Raw genomic sequence first — 21,436 nt, 5'->3', positions numbered from 1 at the left:
AGCATTAATATGAAAAGTCGTTTTTCATAGAAAGAACACTGCACATGTTTCAACACAGTTTCAACACAAGAAAACTGCATCAGTACTTGACAGAATAAGGAAATATAAGTATTTATCATTATTGAGTGATCTTAGAAGTGGAAATCCAAAATTTTTGGCAAAATTATTAGAGCAATTCTCAAAAAACTGAAGCAACTGTAGGGCTGTTTCTGATGAGCAACGCATAATTGATTGATTTGTGCTACTGTGTAATGTTAACCTAATAACTTCTAAAAATGCTAGAATTTTCTTTATGCCTTACCTATCAAAACTAATATTCAATTAAAGAGCTTGATGTTCGATTTTAAATTCAGACCTGAAATGCATAACGCCCTATGGCGTTTATATAGTTGAAATTCTTTTATTTTATTGGTTGATATTCTTATGTGAAATGTAGTTCTTTGGAATTTTATCTATCCTAGATTTCGACTAATTCGGAATTTTAGTCCATTCAGTATTTGGGCTTTTCGGGAATTTGACCCATTAAGGACTATGGCCTTTTCGGAGTTTTCACTTTTGGGATTTTGGCTTTTTAAGACTTCGGTCCGTGCAGGATTTTGATCCATTCGGAATTTAGTCTTTTCGGAAATTTGACCCATTCCGGATTTTGTCTTTCGGGATTATAGTTATTTCGGAATTTTGGCGTCTAGGATTTTGGTTTCTTTGGAGTTTGATCCATTCGGGATTTTGGTCCATTCGCAATTTGGGCTTTTCGAGAATTTGCCCCAATTTGAAATTTGGCTTTCGGAATTATGGCCTTTTCAGAATGTTGGCGTTCAGGTTTTGGCTTTTCGGGATTTTGACCCATTAGGAATTTTGGTCTATTGGGAATTTGGTCGTTTTTGGAATTTGACTTATTCAGGATTTTAGCTTACATTGTTAAGACCTTTTCGGAATTTTGGCGTTCAGGATTTTGGTTTTTCGCTGTTTTGACCTATTAGGAATTTTGGTCTATTCGGAATTTAGTCGTTTTGGGAATTTGACTTATTCAGGATTTTGGCTTTCGTAGTTAAGACCTTTTCGGAATTTTGGCGTTCAGGATTTTGGCTTTTTTCTGGAATTTGGGCTTTTCAGGAATTTCACCCATTCAGGATTTTGGCTTTTCGAGATTTCGACCCATTTGGAATTTCGGTTTCATTCGGAATTTGGGCTTTTCGGGTATTTGTCTTATTTAGGATTTTGGCTTACGTGGTTAAGACCTTTTCTGAATTTTTGCGATCATGATTTTGGCTTTTCGAGATTTCAAGCCATTCGGAATTTAGAGTTATCGGGTATTTGATCCATTCGGGATTTCAGCTTTCGAGATTCTGGCCTTTTCAGAAATTTGGCTTTCGGAATTTTGGTTTTTTCAGGAGTTTGACTCATTCGGAATTTTGTCTTTCAGAACTATGGCCTTTTCGGAATTTCGATATTCAGGATATTAACTTTTCGGAATTTTGGTCATTCCGTAACAAAATAATATGTTTTTAGCAACGAGAATGTACTATTTATAATTGGAGCCTTCCATTAAATTAAGTACTTATTAAGTGCTTAATAAGTACTTAATGAGTTTTCTGGGAAATTAAATCAATTGAAAGTCGGTCAAATAACAAATTTTGTAATTCCATGGCTATGTTACATTTCTTGATACACCCTGTAGTGTAAAGTTATTCTCTCAAGTGCATTATTAGTTGTACGCTTTTTCAACTTGTTGTCGAGTTTATTAGTAATACTTGTAAAAGGATTCTACTAAAAGTGCACTATTAGATTTTCCTGCTAAAGGACTAATTTCGCTTTTTCACACAGTTTCTGCAGAGTTATTGTGCCAAAAACAAAAGTGGATAAGTGAAAATTTAAAGCATTTCTAATGTGAATTTGTAAGTTTTCATCTCGGATTTTGAGATGAGTGCAAGCTGTGTGAAATTACCATTAAATTATAGTTGAGAATTTCTCATTGTATTTTATTTTAGAAAATTTATATGGAAAATGGTGAAATAATCCAATACTTTTGCGTATAAACTTTTCTTCAGAAATGTAGAACATAATTAATAAACACAAGTGAGATAAATTCTAGAACTATTTTAGATGGGGTTAGAGGGGAAAAAGGAGAATATATGGAATTTTGATGAAATGTATGCAACTGTTGAAATATTTTATATACACCTTCTCTACACATGAAGAAAAAGTTTTTGGGTGTTGTGTATTTATGGTTCTTAATTGACTCAACAAATAAATATCTTTTCCAACATTGGTTTTCCTCTCCATTAAATATTGATGATGCTTTATCAACTATTTTTCACCTGATTTATTTGTTTGTAATTACAGAACGACGCACAACGAGTTGGAGAAAAACAGGTATGTTCACTTGGCTTTTATTATTAATAAGTTTTTTTTATTGAGTTATTTTTTCCCTTGTCATATGTATTTTTTTTCATTTTTTTTTTATATTGGGGTGAAGTTATTTTTCACAAAAAAAATACTATAACCAATGAATAAACATTAATGTCTTATACGATAATAATCTCTTCTGAGAGAGACTTATAGATTAGATTTTGGAATTGCTTTTGATGGGGGTGTTTGTGTGTGGTTTTGCCGATGAAAGACTTTGAACATTATAAGTGATTTTCCATGTGTCCGTATTCCCACAAAACCAGAGAGTTTCCTTGATAAATATTTGATAAATACGAGTATAAGAGTTTATAATCGATAAAATGCATATTTCAGTATTAAGCTTCAACACATAATTTAGGGTAATTAGTTGGCGGAAAAATGCCAAATGAATCTGCTGCATTATTTATAGATTTATTTCAACTTCTTTCACTCCTCGTCACTCTGGAATTTTCCAGTGTTATTTCTCTCTCTCCAACTGATTTTCTTGTGGTGACAATTTTCATTGATTTTGCATTCTAAATAGCAAAGAGAGAGGTATTTGATAGAATTATACGTCCTTGTTGGATAAAAGTTGTAGTTTTTTTTCAAATGGTGTTTTGTTGTTTGGGGTTGGAATTGTTGGTTTTATTTATTTATAGATTGCATTGATTTTCTGAAAGAATACCTGTATGTTTCACTAAATTATCTAACAAATTCGCAAGAATATCTCAGCTAACACCTGTTGATTGGAATGCTAAATTTTCAGCTAAGCAGCTGTCAATTTTTCTCCACGTGAGGGCGCTGTGTTTTTTCACGATAGGCTCTGACGACAGTTGTCAAAATGTCAAAATAAATTGAATACAGAATTGTGGCACTTTTTTAAGGAATCTCGGTAATTCAAAGTGCTGGCTTTGTGTTGGAGAGGCCCTCGGTTCGATTCTTGTTCGAAAACACTTACGACTTAAGCCGAGAGACAGCTTAACGTATTTATAATCAAAGAAATGAGTAGATTACATTTCCATCAGTTTCTGACTAAGCCATGTTTTGGCTTAAGCTGAGAAACGGCTTAGTTAGGCCGTTATGTCCTTGACGCACTTAAGACTAAAGCCGAGATATGGCTTAAAGTAATTATAATAGAAATAATGAATATTTTATATTTCTATCACTTTCTGACTAATCGGTCTCTCGGTTTAAGCTGAGCAACAGACTAGTTAGTACGAAACTGATGGGAATTCAGTTAAATCATTATTTTGATTATAATTACGCTAAGTCGTCTCTCGGCTTAAGTCGTAAGTGAGTACAGCACATTGAGGCTAGAAATTTAACACAAAACTAGGGTAGAGTCAGCCCTTTTGACCATGTAAGCCAGAGGAGTGCAAGAACCGAATAAACGTCAAATGAAACATGCACGTCAATGGTAAAAACGCTACCAGAACAAACTTATTTTGACGTTTATTCGGTTTCAACCGTTTTTACACACCTCTGATGTAAGCACTTTTGGCCACCTAAAGTGAAATCACGTTGTAATGCAATTATGAGTTCATTTAGAACAGGAAAATGGGTCTTATTTCGTGATCTCTAATCTAACGAATCAGAAAACCTTATTTGATTTTGTATCGACTTGATTAATTCTAAGTTATTGAAAGAAATTCTCGACAAGGTAAACAATCACTAAAAAAAAACATGGGATTCTTAGGAAACTTGTTAATGTTAAGAGAAATTGTGTTGCATTATTTCATATTTTTGATGAAAATATTTGATGTTATTCAATGAAAGTCCATTTGTTAACCCTCTTACGGTGTTTTCTTTAATATCCAAAAAAAAGTAGTTAAATAATTTTGTCAAGGGTAACTAATAGTCCAATGAACTCAAAAATACCACCCATTCTTCATTATCTCTTTCCGTTTGGGCGCCAGGTGAGAAAAGGTAAAGACCGTCTGGAGGCGGTCATATCGGTTTAAGGCATAAAAAGACTGAATTTTTTTTTAGTAAAAAATAGTGAACAAATAGTAAAATAAATGAATTTTAAACGTTTTTTATGGATGAATGTTGTATGATTATCTAAAAAATAATAATTTTTAGGAAAAAAACGTTTATAATTTTTATAATTAGACGTTAACGAAGCTCAAGGTTTTTCAATAAGACTGATTTTTAACGAATAAGTCATAGATCAGCTATGAAAACGTCACTAGATCAGCTATGAAAACGTCACCAGATCAGCTATGAAAACGTCACCAGATCAGCTATGAAAACGTTGTATAATTTGAAGGTCCTTTGAATGACATTGCGCATCTTCTGGTTTTATTTCACCATCTGGGGCATTTAAGGACGAATTAGGAAATTCATCCTCACTGTTGAAGTCTGCTTCTTTATCAGTTTCGCTTAATTCGCAGAAATCGACCATTTTACTAATTTTGGACAGTCTTCGTGTAATCTCAATTGTTTTCCATGATTAATATATTGCAAAATAATAATATATTTTAAAAGAACAACCAAATCAATTAAATAAAAAAAATGGTAATTTTTGAAAATTTACCCTTGAACGGATAAGACCGCCCACAGGCGGTTTTCCTTTTTTTCTTCTAAAACTCTTACTACTAGTTTTTTCACACTATCAATTAAAATATACAAACTAGAAGAACATATCTTTCAGAAAATAAGATTCTTACTACAGTTAGATTACTTTAAAACAATCTTTTTTGCATTTGAAAACGCAAAATATCGCGAGCGACATTTTGTTGTTTTTTCTCTGACCTGTTACACAAAACTGAAGATTGTAAGCAAACGTAAGGTCAAAATGAGTTCAGCTTCAGAAAATAAGTTAGTAAGACTATAACTGAGGGCACTGTAGATATTTCAACTTCAAATAAGTAATGTTATCGCAGTAAATGCGATTTATAGAATGACCGCCTGGAGGCGGTCTTACCCGTTAGAGGGTTAACATATGTAAAATTCAAAAACATCTAAGACCATGAAGGGTACCCCTATGGTTGTCTTGAGATGGATCGGCCCATATACAAATGAAATCTGCTCCTCTATCTGCGTTGAATTCTGCCAGTTTACTGTGACAGGATCTGTTATTTGCCAGAAGCGCCAAAAGTTGTCACTTTGACAGGATCTGTCACATGTATTTTTGACAGTGTTTCACTGTTTTTGAAAGGAATTCACCACAAAACTTTTGAACAGTTCAAATGATCTACAAAAATATTGCTCAACAATTACTTGCAAGAAAATAAAAATGACTGTAATTGCTGTGAAAATGTTTTGAGTATATGAATGATTAAAGAGAGAAGTAACAAAAAAAAAATAGCGAGTCGTGCAGAAAAGTTCAAATGTGGTTTTACTTTCAATTTTGACGATCACGATTTTTTTTTTCATAGCTCAATCTCAATTATCTGATCATACAAAACAGAAAATTCTAACAATTTTTTTTCTTCATGGTTCACAGTTGTACTTAAGAGAGAAGTCATCGTTATTTCGAACTAGTTAGAGAGAATCATGAATTGAGAATTTTTTTTTGGGTGTAATGTTCGTGTGCCTCTTGTTGATGACTTTCAAGGCGATCGAGTTCTGGTATATTTTTCTAGGTTAACATTCAAGTTTTTCTTTTTTTTTCTTCTTAAATGTAATTTCTTTAGACAAGCATACAATGCAGAAAAAAAGTGTAAATTTTGTATTATTTTGTGCTATTCTGCATTTATATCAATTATTATGGATATTTTTTTTTTGGCATTTATTTAACTCTATTCATAAAATTTTCTGTGGAAAAATATTTCGTGCAGAGAAAATGGCTTTTTTTTAGTATTTGTCAGCAATTGCTCCCTTGATGGTGATTTTAGTTGCGAATATGATGTTTTGTGTGAATGTCGAGGAAGGAAAAATCTATGTGATATATGCTACTATATATAATGAAAGATATCATGTGATTGAAGTGAGTACGACACACAAATTGTATACATGCCATTATGCTTTTGTGGCTTTTCTATCCATGGAAAATTGCCTCCCACACTAGATGTTAGATGATCATTTGTAATTTTGCGAGAATTCTACCATATATATATATGTATGCTCTTTCTCTCCCTCCCCCTCGCCCCCCTCCCCCTTTTTATTCATATCTAATAAAATGATGGGAGAGATGGGAGGCAAATTGAAAATAGTGCTCGCAGGTATTTAATTAAAGCCTTTTGCTAGATTCCCGATGCCAATGTAGAGAATATGTTAGCCTGTAATTTACAATTATGTCTATATTCTATTCTGCATATAATTGCATTTGAAATGAATGAATTAACCATCCCCCAGTCTCTCATCTATTTTATATATTGTTTTGTTGCCTCCTAACAACACTTTGGTACATCATCAATTTGCTACGCGAATTTCTATATAAACAATATTGTGCCCATAGAACTCACTTGAATGTGTACAACTCATTGTGTTAAACAAAAGCATAAAGTTGATTTAAAATGACATTGGGGGGTGGTGTTTAAAAATAAAATCCATTTTGGGAAATTGTTTCTTTTTTTTCCTACTTTATTGCTTTATAATCTATTATTAGTTTCTTTTTTTTTTACAAAATTGCTGCACATCTACAAAATAAAAAAAAATAAAAAACAAGAAATAAAATAAAATCATTTGTTGTCTCGTGCCGTTCTTCTCTCAATACAATGAACGATATTTTTAATTTGTGTTTTAGCTATTCTCAGCGTGAATATTCAAAAGATTAGTAGATGATTGTTGATGGTTTTTGATGCCAAAAAATTTGTTCACCTCTGTTCCCAATTTTTTTCTCATTTCTTAGAAAAAAAACTGTATAGCATAAATGACAGAACAGAACCTTATGCTATGTCTATGCTAAAAATAGTACACAAAAGATATTCTACCTATTTACAACTCGAATATGCACAAAAGAAAGCATATTCGAAGGTCAGTTTCGAAAACCGGAAAATAAATTTTCGAATTTAGAAGTTTCTTGATTGTCAGTTTTCGAAAATCGAAGCAATGACACCCATATGTTCCATTTGTTAAACCTCTTCTTTCGGCCCACCTTGGACTCAAATATAATTTAAGATTTCGAAAATTATTTTGAATTCTCCGAAATTCAACGATATTTGCCCAACGCACAATCACTTTTGTTTACTAAACATGTTTTTGACATTTCAATGAGAGTGAGTGAGATCTAGATCTAGTCATCTCGCTCTCTCTTTTAGAAAATATTGGAAACATGTTTACAAATAAAAGTTATTGTGCGCTGCTCAATTTTCTGCAAATGGAGTTCCATTTAGGGTGAAAGGAACGCCTATTGACACTTTAAGAAGTCGAGTCAGGACTTATTGACACCCTACTTTGTACCATTTGGAATACACAATTTGAACACCTATCCTTATCAAAAAACGTAGATTAAGAAAAAAACGTCATATTATTTACATTTTATTAGAAACTTTAAATAAATTTCAAGATTTTGGTAAAAGTGTCAATAGGGGTTCTCCGTCAAAGATATGTTCCTTCGACCCTACCTTTTAAGCAGAAACATCTACTGGAGAATCATGATTTAGAAAATTATTTGGAAAGTATTATTAAAATTGATCAAAGGAACACTTACCCAAGTAGCAAAACATGACCAGGAGGGAATTCTGTAACGCTCTGGCAATGCCATATGACAAATTGGGTTCGAATCTTAGGAGAGCTTTTTCGAAAATGCGATTCTGTAGTCGTTACATTGCCATTTCAGCTCACGTGGCATTGTCAGAAGTCACATATTTGAGATTTCTGGCAAGTCAAATGACTATGAATTTTGTTAACCAAATCAACCAAGTCGTACTGTATTTTCACAAAATCATCAAGTAAAGGGATTTCATTAAAAATTCAATGAAGTGCATTTTCGAACTCATATGATATGACAAAAAAAAGCTCGAATGGCATTGTCAGGTTTCGAACTCACGCGTGGCAATGTCACGAAAATTACAGAATTCCCCTACAGGGGAAGACTTTTCGGTTTTGCACATACTCTGGTTTCAAACACTTAATTTTTTCCCGTAGACTGCCAAAATCCCTAAAGCCAAAATCTTGAATGTTCTAAATCCTGAAAGGAGTGAAATTATATGAAGGATAATGTGTAGAATAATTTTCCAAGACACAGAAAATTTCCCTTTGCATCCAGCAAGCGCGGATGCAATCGTGAGTAGCTGACATTTTTAAGAATTTAGTATTTTGGCTTTCGAGATTTTGGCCCATTCGGGATTTTGGCGTTCAGGCTTTTGGCTTTCAGGATTTCGGCTTTAGGAATTTTGGCTGTCGGGATTTCGGCTTTCTGGATTTTGACGGGGACCCATTTTTTTCCATATTCGCGATAGGCCTTACTAAATGATTGAAACTTCCAAAGGTTCTATCCACTAGTTTTATTCCAATTGTTTTTAAACTTGATTTAGAAAACAGTTTTTGACAAGTTGCACATAGAAATTTCAAAAGCCTTCTAGCACTTTAAAGCAGCATCTACGAAATGACCAAAATTTTGCTAATTTGACAGCATTCGAAATTGACTATATAGTGTTCTTATTCCTTTTTTCACACTCTAATATTTCCATCAGAATATGTTGCGAACGACGAAGGCTCGTAACAAATTTGAGGAGGAACTCTAAACCTTGTAATCAATTATTTTAGGTCAAAATTTTGCTGTTGCACATTCATTGTCCACGTCACCAAAATGACTAATATATTACTACTTCTATAGCAATGAAAATTAATTGTTTGTAACGAAACGCCGAAGCGAAGTCATGGTGACTATGAATTATAAAACCTTATTTAATGGTCATTTAAGGGTCACAGACTGACCATTTAAAATTCTGATGAGAACTTACATAGAGAATTGACATTTCTTTGAGTATGATAAATCCTTGTTTTAATTTTTGTACATTTTAACATGTCCACCAGCAAACATTTAGAGTAGAAAATGCTCATTATCAATGTTGACAGGAATTTAAAAGAAAAATTTGAAATCCCGGACAAATCAATTTTGAAGTTCGGTCTTTGATAATCTGGTAAAATTCTACTCTGAAAAAAAAATGTTTTGTTAAACGAACAAATGGATTTTGTTGAAATTTTGTCAAAAGGATGTTATTTACCAATTTTACAAAACTTTTTCTTGCATTTTATATCGAAAAACACCCTTTTGACAAACTTTTAACAAGATCCAGTTGGCCGCCGATTTGATAAAACTTTTCCATATTCTGTATGGAAGAACATCCTTTTTACAAACTTGTCTTGTTAATTTGACAAAAAAATTTTTCAGAGTAGTAATCATGCAATTTTAGAGTACTTTTAGATTATTTATTGTTAGCCTAGAGTTCCGCGGTAGAAAATGTATTTGGAACGTTAAGCATAACATCGACAGCATTGTCAACATTCGGTGAAAGTCGGTAGTCATCAAGGGTGTCTTCAGTTAGAAAATTTGACATGGTTATTCTTCTTAAAGGCTTCTCTTCTTCAGTTATTTCTCGTTCATGGGTTGTAGATATGACAAGGTTAATGTTTCATATAGTCAGACTTACTAAAAATTTACATCTTGAGGTGTAGGTTTTGCTACTTGGGTAAGGTCTTTCAATTTAATGTTCTCATATCCATCCAGTCAATGACAAGTGCCAAAATATTCAAAATATTGCCAAAATATTCTCACTTGAACCAGCAATATCCCAAAATTTTCCCAACGTATACCAATGAAAATTTTCTTTAAAAAAAAATGAAAATTAAATAGAAAAATTCTTTGATGGGGAAAATATCTATTGTGTTCACAAATGGATTAATCTGTCCACTCTGTGAATTGAAAATCAACCCCAAAATTTCCCATTTTCATTTTTACATCTCTTTCTCTCCCTCCTATATCTTTCATTCTTTCTCACTCAAATCAAAATGAAATGAATTTCAAAACCACCCACCACGAAAGACATTATGAATGTCATACACAAAAAGGGAAGAAAATATATTTTCATCTCCATAATGAAACATTCATTGTGATGGTAATAAAAACTTTTAATTCTTCGCCTAGTATAGTAGCTCTCTCACTCTCTTCCGTGTTCATTTCAACCCCCATTACCATAATTAGAAAATTAACAAATTAAGAATGAAAAGGAGACAACCAAAATTGGTGTTTGAAAAAGGACGACACCTTTCACATGTACAAACCTTTTATGACAAATGCACGCGAGAACTTTATCTCCGAAATGGAGGATTGTAATTGAACGTGCAATAAGAATAATGCTGAATTAAACAAGGAAAAAAAACAGAGCTTTCAGTTTGCAGAGGTAGAGCTTTTTCAGTGGAATCAACACAAAAAGCACCCTTCCCCAACCGCCAAAAAAAAAACCTTAAAGCAATGTAGGTATGGGAAAATCAATAGAACAAAATATTCAATGCAGAATTATTTTCAAGCGTCACAATTGGCTCAATGATTACCCGCTAGGAGGGTATTTTCCGGCACACACAAACCCAGCCCAATTTGCAAAAAAGCCACACATATAGACCAACCCCCAACAAACCAACCCCTACCCCCTAACCCCCCAAAATCCCAACCCCCAAAGGCTGGAAATGAAAACAGTAAATTCCCCGGTGAAAACTATAATAATTGCCCAACTTTGTGCGTATTGCAACAATTTGCTCCATAGAAATTAAACAATATTTTCAATTAATTACATAACACACTACACATACATGTAGTCAAAACCACCATTATGAGGTTATGCAAGTCAGGTTATTATTATTCCGTTCACAAGTGCAAAGAATTTTGCTATGTTAATGACTTGTGGTAAGAGGGAGAAACCAAATAGGGGTTAAACGAACTAGTTCGAATGGTGTAAGGGGGTAATTTTAGACACTGCAATTTTCACATAAGCCATAGAGAACTTGTTAAAATCAAATTAACGTACAATAACGTTAAATATTAATTCAAAACTCCGACATTATTATATACAAAAAATAAGCGCATACTCCTAACGAGAAAATTGTGGGGCAGTTTCACGCAGTACGTTTTTTAAGGGCACTTAAAGATGTTCTAAAGATTATTCTTAAGTGCTGGACTTAAAGAAAAGTTTACGAATGGTAAGCGTCCAACCCGTAGGGGAAAATGGGGTACTTTTAAATTGAGGCAGATTTGAAATTTGGCTTTCATTTCCTATTTTTAATTGAAAATTACCCTTATAGGGGAAGGTTTTGCACCTTCGTAATGTTGCAGCTTCGTAAAAGCTGATTTTTTTTTTAAATAATTAAATGAATTTCATTCATGGACATATAATCTAAAAGCTAGTCATACATCTCACATTTCCTGACAAACTTGGGAGCCTAGGCCTTTTTTCCTGGGTCCAAAAGGCAAAAATAAAAAGAAATGTGCCTAAAATCGTAATTCTAATGAGTAATATTTTATGCATTTTTGCACACTGCAAGTGTCTTTTCGAAAAAGCAACTATTCGAAGTTATGGAGGATTTATTGGAGTTAATATTTACCGTGAAAATCTTTTGCTTGAAGGGGGTCGTTTTTGTGGGTGGAGGAAAATTCATATAAATTACCACCCTTGCAGCTCAGTAAAATTTAATTTTGCAGCTTCGTAAAAATATCTGTCAAAATTATTGACCACCGAGTTTGAGAATTCCTCACTGTTTTGGGTCACACTATGCACGCCGCTCGGGATATTTGACTCATCAGAGATTCCACTGAATAAATTCACAAGAAAATTGGGATATTAAACAATTTTCACTAAAATCTCGAAGGAAAACACGCACTTCCCCATCAAAATGAAACTTTATCAGATGTTTTTATTTCACTTCTGTTAAATTAAACATTAAGCCTGAATCTGCTTATGGTATATGTGATTCTTTCATCCAATTTGCTTTGTTTTCAAGCGGAATTTTTCACATTTTGCTTTAAATTAATCACTGGTAATTTTAAGAAACACTGATGTTCAAAAAATGTTCTGTAAGACAGATTAGAGAAGTTAGAGAAAAAACAAGGATTACAATGGGTGTGATTATTACTTTATGAATTGTGCAGTGATGACACTAGACTGCTTATGGTAGATGTGATTCTTTAATTGCCACTTCGATGTATTTTGAGTATTTCTCATTCAATTTTCCTTGTTTTAAAGTGGAACTTCCCACATTTATGAGTGTGATTATGAGAGAATCATACCTAACCAAGCTCTTAACTGACTGTCAGAATGCAGGGAAATAATGGTTTTCCTAGTGTCAAAAAACATGTGTCAGAAAAATAGCTTAAAATTGATATTTAATGCGTGATACCTCCTACAAATTGTGAAAACAAGTAGATGAAAGTTCCATCTAAGTAGTGGTGCCCAAATTTTTGTGTCCGGTGTAATATTTTCGGGGAAAATGAGGCCTACAGAGGTGAGAAAAAATGGTACGAAGCTGAGTTAACCAGCGCACATTCGTAAAAAATGCAGCTACATTTTCATTTTCCTGTAGAGGGAAATCCAAGGACTTGCAGGAATTTTGTGAGGCAGAATTATGAACCCAATAAGTAAGAGATTTTACTTCATATAGTGATATAATTGATTCGGTGTGTGTGTCATTCAGTAAAAAATCTTAAATCTTGGACTCCTTTTTTAATACGAACCTTCAAAACCTTCCCCTATACTGCATATTTTAGCTTCACAATTTATTGATCTGTAGAGCTAAATTATTATGTTGGTAAGGTCCAGCTTTATTTTAAAATAGGAGAAAAAGCTCTATTTTAAAGCTGCTATAATTTATTGCCCGATTTCCCCCTATCTACGATAGCCAAAAATAAATTTGCAAAAATATCGGATAAATTATTAACCCATTCCTTACCATGCAATTACATATCATACGCAAATTGAGTGATTTTAGATGATTTATTTCTTGGAGTTGGAGAAATAAAACGAAAATTCGATAAACGGTGAGCCAAAAAAAATGTAAGAGAAGTAATTCGTACAGTTTTTTTACTCATCGTTTATCGAATTTTCGTTTTATTTCTTCAATTTTATTATATTATTTCCACCTAGGGCCACCGAGTATGACATAAGGTAATACGGTAATGGAAAATTTGCGTAAGAATTGCAATGAAAATGAGTAAATTAACAAAATACGGTGAGGCTACGGCGAGCATTTTATTGTCAATGTGATTCTGCCCTAATCCATTTTTTCGACTCTTATGAATTTTATCTAATTGTCCATCAATTCATCTGGGCATGAGCAGTTCTAGAGGCGAAACGGTAAAAGAGAGCAACTTGTGGTTTTTGTTGCAACGGACCTCCATATCGTTAGCATTTCAAAGATTTTTTGCAAGTTTTTTCCTATGTTCTGAATAAATATGACTCTGTAATATATTTTTAAAAACTGTGCAACTTCCCCTAGTTTTTAAAATATGGGTGCGATGATTCATATTTATTGAGAAACATACCAAAAATTTATTCATTACAAAGCTTGGGATAGTACGAAGTATGGGCACTTTCCTGCTTTTCTCCAATAATTTGTTACATCTTCCCTTATAAATTTTATTTCAAACTTAAATGCTTCTCTCCACCCCATTCCCAATCAATAATTTTGTAGATAAATTACGTTGACTCTATAATTGAGACATTTTAGACATATACAACAAAATCATTTCCCTGCTGTCGTCATCAATGCTAATGACGGAAACATGATGGGGTTGACCCATTCTCCCCTGTTTCTTCTTCTTCTTGGGGAAAAGTAATACTCCGAGTTTTGAGGAAAGAACACGAACAACATCGGCAAATGAAGTAAATTATATTACTCAACAACTTGATATCTTCTCAAATTTCTCCATCTTCTCCATCCATCGTCATATTAAACACCCCTTCCCCGCCTTCCATTTCCATATAGCAGAAAAGCATCAAGAGAGAAAATTCATCATCATACAAACCCAATTCAATATAAACCCAGTGGCACAACACTCGAGAAAAGGGTTTGAATTGAGGTGACGTCAATTTCAAAATTAATTGTTACAGAATGTGGCAGACACACAAAATCCCCAACTTCACGTATTTTCACCCGAAAAACACAAAACCCATTCACATGGGAATTTCATCCGCAACTCTCGAGGAAATTGCCATTATTGTGAACTCAAGGAGTCATCGCAATGTATGTGGTTTTATGCTCTACCCCCTTATCAACCCCAACCCCGATACCCCCCTCTTAGTTCACCGAAAATGGGAAGTATTGTGCGAAAACTCATTTCGCGGATTGATTGTAATCATTTGAAGCGATACATTAAGAGCACATTTTACAAACTTCAAGATTTTAACATCAAGAAATAAAAGTATTCCCGGGGAAAATTACTGTAAGAGCTTTATGGGATAAAGCTCCTCTGGGACTTAAAAGCTTGATATTTTGTTTGAAATGAGAAAACTTCTTCACAATTGAGAAATGTCTGTATGAGACATAGGAAATTAAATACATGATTATAAGAACTTTCGAAACGATCGTAATAACATAACCTCAAGAGTGCATATTTTCATTCGGAAAATAAATCTCACATTAATTGTCGCTGTTGAGAGACCAAATGTGTAATTTGTGTGTTTAAATCATTTTATATTCAAAATTTGATCTATTTGTTGATAAAAAGGTAGACTTGGCCCGCAAAATTTGATATAAATTGATTTATAGCATTAATGCGAAAAATTAATGCGATTTTCTCTTTAATTTTTTAATGTGAAAAATATTTATGCTTATTTTTGCAGGCCAAGTCCACTTCTTTATCAATAAATAGAAAAACCCCAAATATTAAGTGGCTCAAAGACACAAATAACATATTTGGACGCTCATACGCGATAATTAATGTGAATCACATTAAAATTTTAATGTGATTTAACTTTTTTAGTAAGGTGTTTAAGGCTTTCAAGAGCCTTCTTAAAATGTTAAAAAATATTTAAATCGATTAGGAATCGAACGATTGGTAATTGTTTTAGTTTTAGGACTTCTTGAATGATACGAGACCGTTTTCATTACATTCTCTTGCTAAAAAAAACTTTTTTAATGCATTGTAAAAATATGTTGCAAAGTAAAATGTTTTTTTTTGGTAGGTTGCGATCAGAAAAATTACTGTCAAGAGTATCTCAGACTCTGCTTGACCACTAGAAGATTTATTGACAATTTCTTTTGACAATGTTTGTCAGATTAGAATTTGAATTAATTCGGTTATAAACGTTCTACCGAGCTTGGGCTGTTCAATAATTTGTTAATATAATAACAGAATTGTGCGTTGCCCATTACCATGAAGATGTGAATATTCGTTCTTCTTTACTTGTATAAATATAATTTGTGAGGTACATAAAGTTTGAAGTTAATGCCACATAACATATAACATTATGCGATTTCTTAGTTTAGGTGAAATGTGGTGAAAATTATATTGCTATTTCTTTGCTGAATTGTTTTAGAACATTAACTTGTTTGTATTTGTTCTTTAATTTACGACTCTATGAATATTCAAATTTTCATAGAAGATACTGGGTGTTAATATTGGAGTTGTTTTATTTCAAATGTCACTTTGGAGATGGAAAAATATCCGTGTTTCATACAATTTACTGTACCGTCGTTGCGGGTGACTTTGCACGTTTTTTCGCTGTTTTTCAACTTTGCCCTCTAAAAGTGGATAGTTAAAGTGAAGGGAGGGGGGTTTTTGAGTAAAATTATTTGTATTCAGTTGTTAATGAATACATTTTGTGCCAATAGCATTAATTTTATAAAATTTTACTATGTTTAAAAAAATCAAGAAAAAAGGCTTGCACTGGGGATAAGGTGCGGGTGACTTTGCACTTTTTAATAAATACTAAAAAATCAACAATTTCTGATAATAAACGGCAATGAAGATCTTCACATCTAAGGGTAAGATGCACGAGATCTACAAGATGACATGCTCGCCATCTTGATTTGACGTTTCTGTCCGCCATTTTGAATAACTGTCAAAATCTAAAACTGGTTCGATTGGGTTGAAATTTTAGTATGTTGTAGCTGATATCAAGACCTTTTCAGAACGTATCTATGTTCCGGTCTACGTCAAGTATTTACCTTGATACAGAGGCTCAAAGTTTAAAAATTTGAAATATTCATATTTTGGCGATCTTTATTTTCTAATCCGGAATTTTAAAATATAAACGAAATGCCTCTGTAACCATTAGAAATGGTTGAGGTTTTTATTTTATATATTTATTTACTCTTACATAATTAAAAAAATGAAAAGTGCATTTATTTATTTTTTTATTTTTTCATATTTGCAAAAGTTTTTCAGATCTTCAAATAATATGCTGTTATAAAGAAAAACATTACTTTTCTTTTTGTTTGTTATTTAGATCTCATCACCTAACGATAATACTGCCTTTTTTGTGATGGTTTCGATAAAAGAAGCTCTCCGTAGTTCTGTATTAATGAAAATGTCAAAATTTTGAACTTGGAGCCCCAGTATCCAGACAATCGCTTGACCTAGGTCGGATTTTATATATGTTCTGAAAAGGTCTTGACATCAGCCAGAACATACTAAAATTTCAGCTCAATCGGATGAGATTTTTGTTTTGACAGTTATTCAAAATGGCGGACAGAATCGTCAAATCAAGATGGCGACCACACCATCTTGTAGATCTCGATCATTTTATCTTAAGTTATAAAATAATTTGATAATTTTTGGCCAAATACTTCTATAATAAAGCTTAAGAAAGTCCATTATATGCAATTTTTTAATATAAATCATGCGTTCTTAGGAAGACTATAGTGAAAAAAAGGAATTTACTAAAAATAATGATCAAAATCGAAGTGAATTATTCTAGCCAGATAAATTTAGAATAGATTTGGGCAATTTACTTCTCTGAAATCGATTTTGAAATTGCATCTTCAGATAACTTTTTCGCGGAGTCGTTTTTTGGCAAAATACCTATACTAGGATTTCATTGACTATTACTGAAACTACAAGAATCCTTTTGAGGATCATTGTACCTTACTTGGTACTTAACATATCCCTTTATACTTTGACATGGTAGACCGGATCGGCGAAGACTATCAATAAGTGCTAGAATTGTTCAAAGTCTCACAAACAGCAGAGTGCAAAGTCACCCCCCGAGTGCAAAGTCACCCGCAACGACGGTACCATGCATTTTTTTTTATTGTTAAATTTGCTTTTTGCAAAAAGAAAGACATAGAGAGGGATTTGAACTAAAATGATACACTAATTATTTGTTTGAATGTCATGGGATGGTTGTGTGTTTTTTTTTTCTATAATGATATTCGAGTCAAAAGCGAGCAATTGATGTTAATGAGACACTTTTCGCCGATTTTTTTCCCTGCACTATACTTTGTGTATATTTTGTGTTGTATAATTTTAATTACAAGGTTGATGAGTTGTTTATATGCACAAGTCTTTTCTTTTTTTTCCTTTTTTTTGCTCTCGGAGCTGTAATTGCCTTATGGATGGTCTAAAAGAAAATATAAAATGAGAGAGAAAAACAGCGTAGTATGTTTTTTTATTGCTCGAATTTAGTGGGGGAATAATGATGTATAATTCATCGATTTTTAGTTATGGATATTGAGATTGTGATTATTTGTCATATTTTTCTGTTTGTTCGTTTGGGAGCTACTTGCGTAGAGACCAAACGATAAGAGTTATCGTGCTGTGTATTTCGATGGTCCTCTACAAGTGAAGGTTTCCCAGAGGCGTTCTTCTCGCTTTCTGCACCTCGTTCTACTCGGTACAGAATATTTCATACTTTATCCTTAAGTACCGCTAACTAGAAAATTCGGTATATTGAATTTTTAAAGATTTAATGTTAAATGACTCAATAGACGGTTCATTTAATAACCGATTTGGTTAAATTTGGATTCATTGTAAAGGTCTTCGATTCACGAGATAATTAATATCGGTTAAAATTGATTCATACCGGAAATAAATCTATATCTCACGAAATCGAGCACTCTGCGAATTTTCTTTCGCTACTATTGTTTTTTTTTGTAGATTGTGCGTTAGATTGGGACTGTTTGGAATACTATATTGGGGAAGAGATGGTTTGATATGAGATTCTCAACTGTCCTCCTTCCTCATCTTGCGGCGGTCTTTTTTTAATTCTTGTTCTTCTCAATACATAAATATGGTGAAAAATATTCTCTGGGTGATTCTGTGCCCATTTTCATCCAAGATGTTGTGTATATAAATTCATATGTTGATATAGATTAACGGCATATACAGCAGAGTGTCTCAGGAAGAATAAGTATAAGAAGAAGTAAAAAAAAAGAGTTGAAGTGCGGGGGGAAAACATGAAAAGAAGTTAAAACCTACGACAGCCACATCATCAAGACACAAAGAACAACAAGAATCAAGTCAACGTGCGACGAGGAAGAAGAGACTCTTTTTCTCTTCATAGAACTCTTGGGGTCTTCAACGTATAATATTACTATATGTGCTACAAACAGTGAGAAATTGGTATAAGAAGAGAGGGAAAAGAGGAAAGAAGAGAAGACAAGACTTTTAAACTATATAAAAGATATATATGCTTTGATTACCTATGGAGCTTGAACAATTTTCTTCATCTCTGACTTACACATTTTGTGTATTTTAATAAACTATACGTTACATCTTACATGCAATTTAACATTGGATTGGAAAAACCTTCCAAACAATATTTTCAATATTATTGCAGAAGTTGGAGAAAAAAAAGAAGAAGAAGAAGAGGATGAGGGTCACTTATTCTTCTTTTTATCGTAAAACTGTGGTTGAGATTTAAGAAGTTATCAGCTTTAATAAACAATAGCTATAATTACATTCCGAAAGCTTTACTGTTAGGTAATTTCTCTATTGAAATTTGTGCCTGTGATGTGATATTTTGGGATACAAATTGTCGTTTGTAATAGCAATATTGTTGCAACTGCTGTTTCTGCAATCATTCTGTCGTCTGCGTCGACTGTTGTCGTATCCACATTTTCTCTATTTTCTCTTTTTAAATGTTCTTGATTTTTTTTTTTTCAATATAGTCTTTAGTTTCGAGATCAAAATCAAAATTCGAAGCTATCAAATATTTCCAAGATGAAAATTTCATATTCTGACGTGATGTATTTGTGGAACTTAAATGTCTTAGGTTCAAACCAAAATTTCAAGGATTTCCAGACTTAATGAAACGTCACATTAGTAAAAACATCTCAATTTCCCTGCAGAATATTTTAAATTTTCGCTATAGAAATTATAAAAAATAATATTGGACCTTATTAAACATGTACAAGAGGTAGTAAGGTAAGATGGGGTAATTTGAAATCAAGTACATTTTGGAATTTTGAGATTTTCTCGCTGTTTCAGATTCAATTCAAATAATTTTTTTTAAAGAATAAATAGGACAGTAATTCCTCTATACAAAAGTTAGCCCTAAACATTATGATTGTGATGTTGAACTTGAGGAATGAGTCAAGAAGATGGTCAAAGATGGTCAAAGAGAAAAACTAGACCACGAATAAGTTCAAGACTTTACATTCGAGAGTACTTCTTCGTTGCTTTTTTTCCTTTTGCCATGTGAAATTGTTAGGAAATCTCACTGTTCCAAATTAGACATGATTCCAAATTACCCCATTTTACCCTACTGGCAGTATTCTATGACTAAGATAAATATCAAAGCAAAGATAATTTCAAAATCTTAGTATTCTTAAAGCAAAAAATCAAGATTAAGATGTGAGACGTTTTGGGACTTAGGTCCTTGACAGACTTACGACTTAAGCCGAGACACGGCTTAGTAGAAAATGAAGGAAAAGTGGTTTAACCATTATTTCCAATATAATTACACTAACCCGTCTCTCGACTTATCATCGGGTCTGTCAAGACCCTTAAAATCTGAGACACAAACCTCGAAAATTTCAAGATTCGTCAATTATTTTTTTTTATATTTTGAAAGTTTTTTTTTAAATGATTTCTTAGGTTTTGAACAGTTTTACATAGAATTACCATGAAATTACTGGAATTCGGAAAAGGAAATTTTTATAAGTGATATTTCGTTTGGTGCGGATATTCATAAAACCGTAATTCTTAGCTAAGACACTTAAGTTCCACAAATAGGGAAAAGTACTCTCCCTTCGAAAGTTCATACCTGCGAATAATGTGAATTTCCTTTACTTTTCTTAAAAGATTTCTACATGATTGTCACATAATTATCAATAATTGATTATAAGCTAACTAATATTTAATTGAAATGTTTAAGTCTTTTAGGAAAAATAAAAGAAAACTCATATTATTCGAAGGTATGAACGTTCGAAGGGAGAGTACTTTCCCCTACATCTCATTAGAAAAGTAGATTTTGACCTTGGAATTTTTTGACTAATTTTGATCTTGTTCGAAGTATTCAATTTAGATAAGCAATTTAGAATAAAAAATTTTTAATGTCATTGTGATATATTTTTTATTCAGCAATTAAAACTCCCAATGAAAAAGAGTATAGGAGGAGGTGGGGCTACATTGAAAATGCTATTTTTTCGCATATTTTTAAAGGAGAACGGACTTTAATGTAATAATAATTTAGATAGGCAAAACAATTGTTGATCTAAATTAATTTATGACTTGGTCAAGCTGCATTTAGAAATATGCAAAAATATTGTTTTTAATGTAGCCGCACCAGCCCCCATTACGTTAAAGAAAGAAAATGTGCCTAATTACAAAATTATAGATTATCTTGGCATTACTTTGTCCATTCTATTAGTTCATTATAAAGGAAAATTTTTAAGTTTACCATATTCCATGAACTTCCCATATTTTCAAGACTGTACTTCTGCTTAGTATGGAGATGTAGGGCTTCTTTTAATGCTGGGCAACTTTGAGATTGGGATTTTTCTACTATGTTTACGTGGAACTGACCCCTATCATGATGTAATTTAGCTTCTCAATCTGTGCAGCTAAATTGTATCATGATAAGGCTCAATTTTATTTTAAAATTGATGAAAAATTCTAATATTAAATCTGCCCCTCATTCAAAGGTGCTCCACTACCCCCTACTCCATCAGGTGGGTAATTTTAGGTTATGCCCCTTATTTACGGCCAACTATAGTTTACGTTTAT

At 32.7% G+C, this 21,436-nt stretch overlaps 1 protein-coding gene across 1 annotated transcript in view; it reads left to right on the top strand.

The window, feature by feature from the left end:
* LOC129807892 (max dimerization protein 1-like) overlaps nucleotides 1-21,436 on the top strand; it is a 410,647-nt gene that overhangs the window by 39,528 nt on the left and 349,683 nt on the right. The window contains exon 3 of the mRNA XM_055857491.1: nucleotides 2,344-2,373. Within this exon, the coding sequence (XP_055713466.1) occupies nucleotides 2,344-2,373 (30 nt within the window). The remainder of the gene's footprint in view (nucleotides 1-2,343; nucleotides 2,374-21,436) is intronic.

The sequence above is a fragment of the Phlebotomus papatasi genome, chromosome 3 (genome assembly GCF_024763615.1).
Source record: "Phlebotomus papatasi isolate M1 chromosome 3, Ppap_2.1, whole genome shotgun sequence".
In the NCBI taxonomy this organism is placed as follows: domain Eukaryota; kingdom Metazoa; phylum Arthropoda; class Insecta; order Diptera; family Psychodidae; genus Phlebotomus; species Phlebotomus papatasi.
The sequence above is the reverse complement of the archived record's forward strand: the minus strand, read 5'-3'. Positions and strand labels throughout refer to the sequence as shown.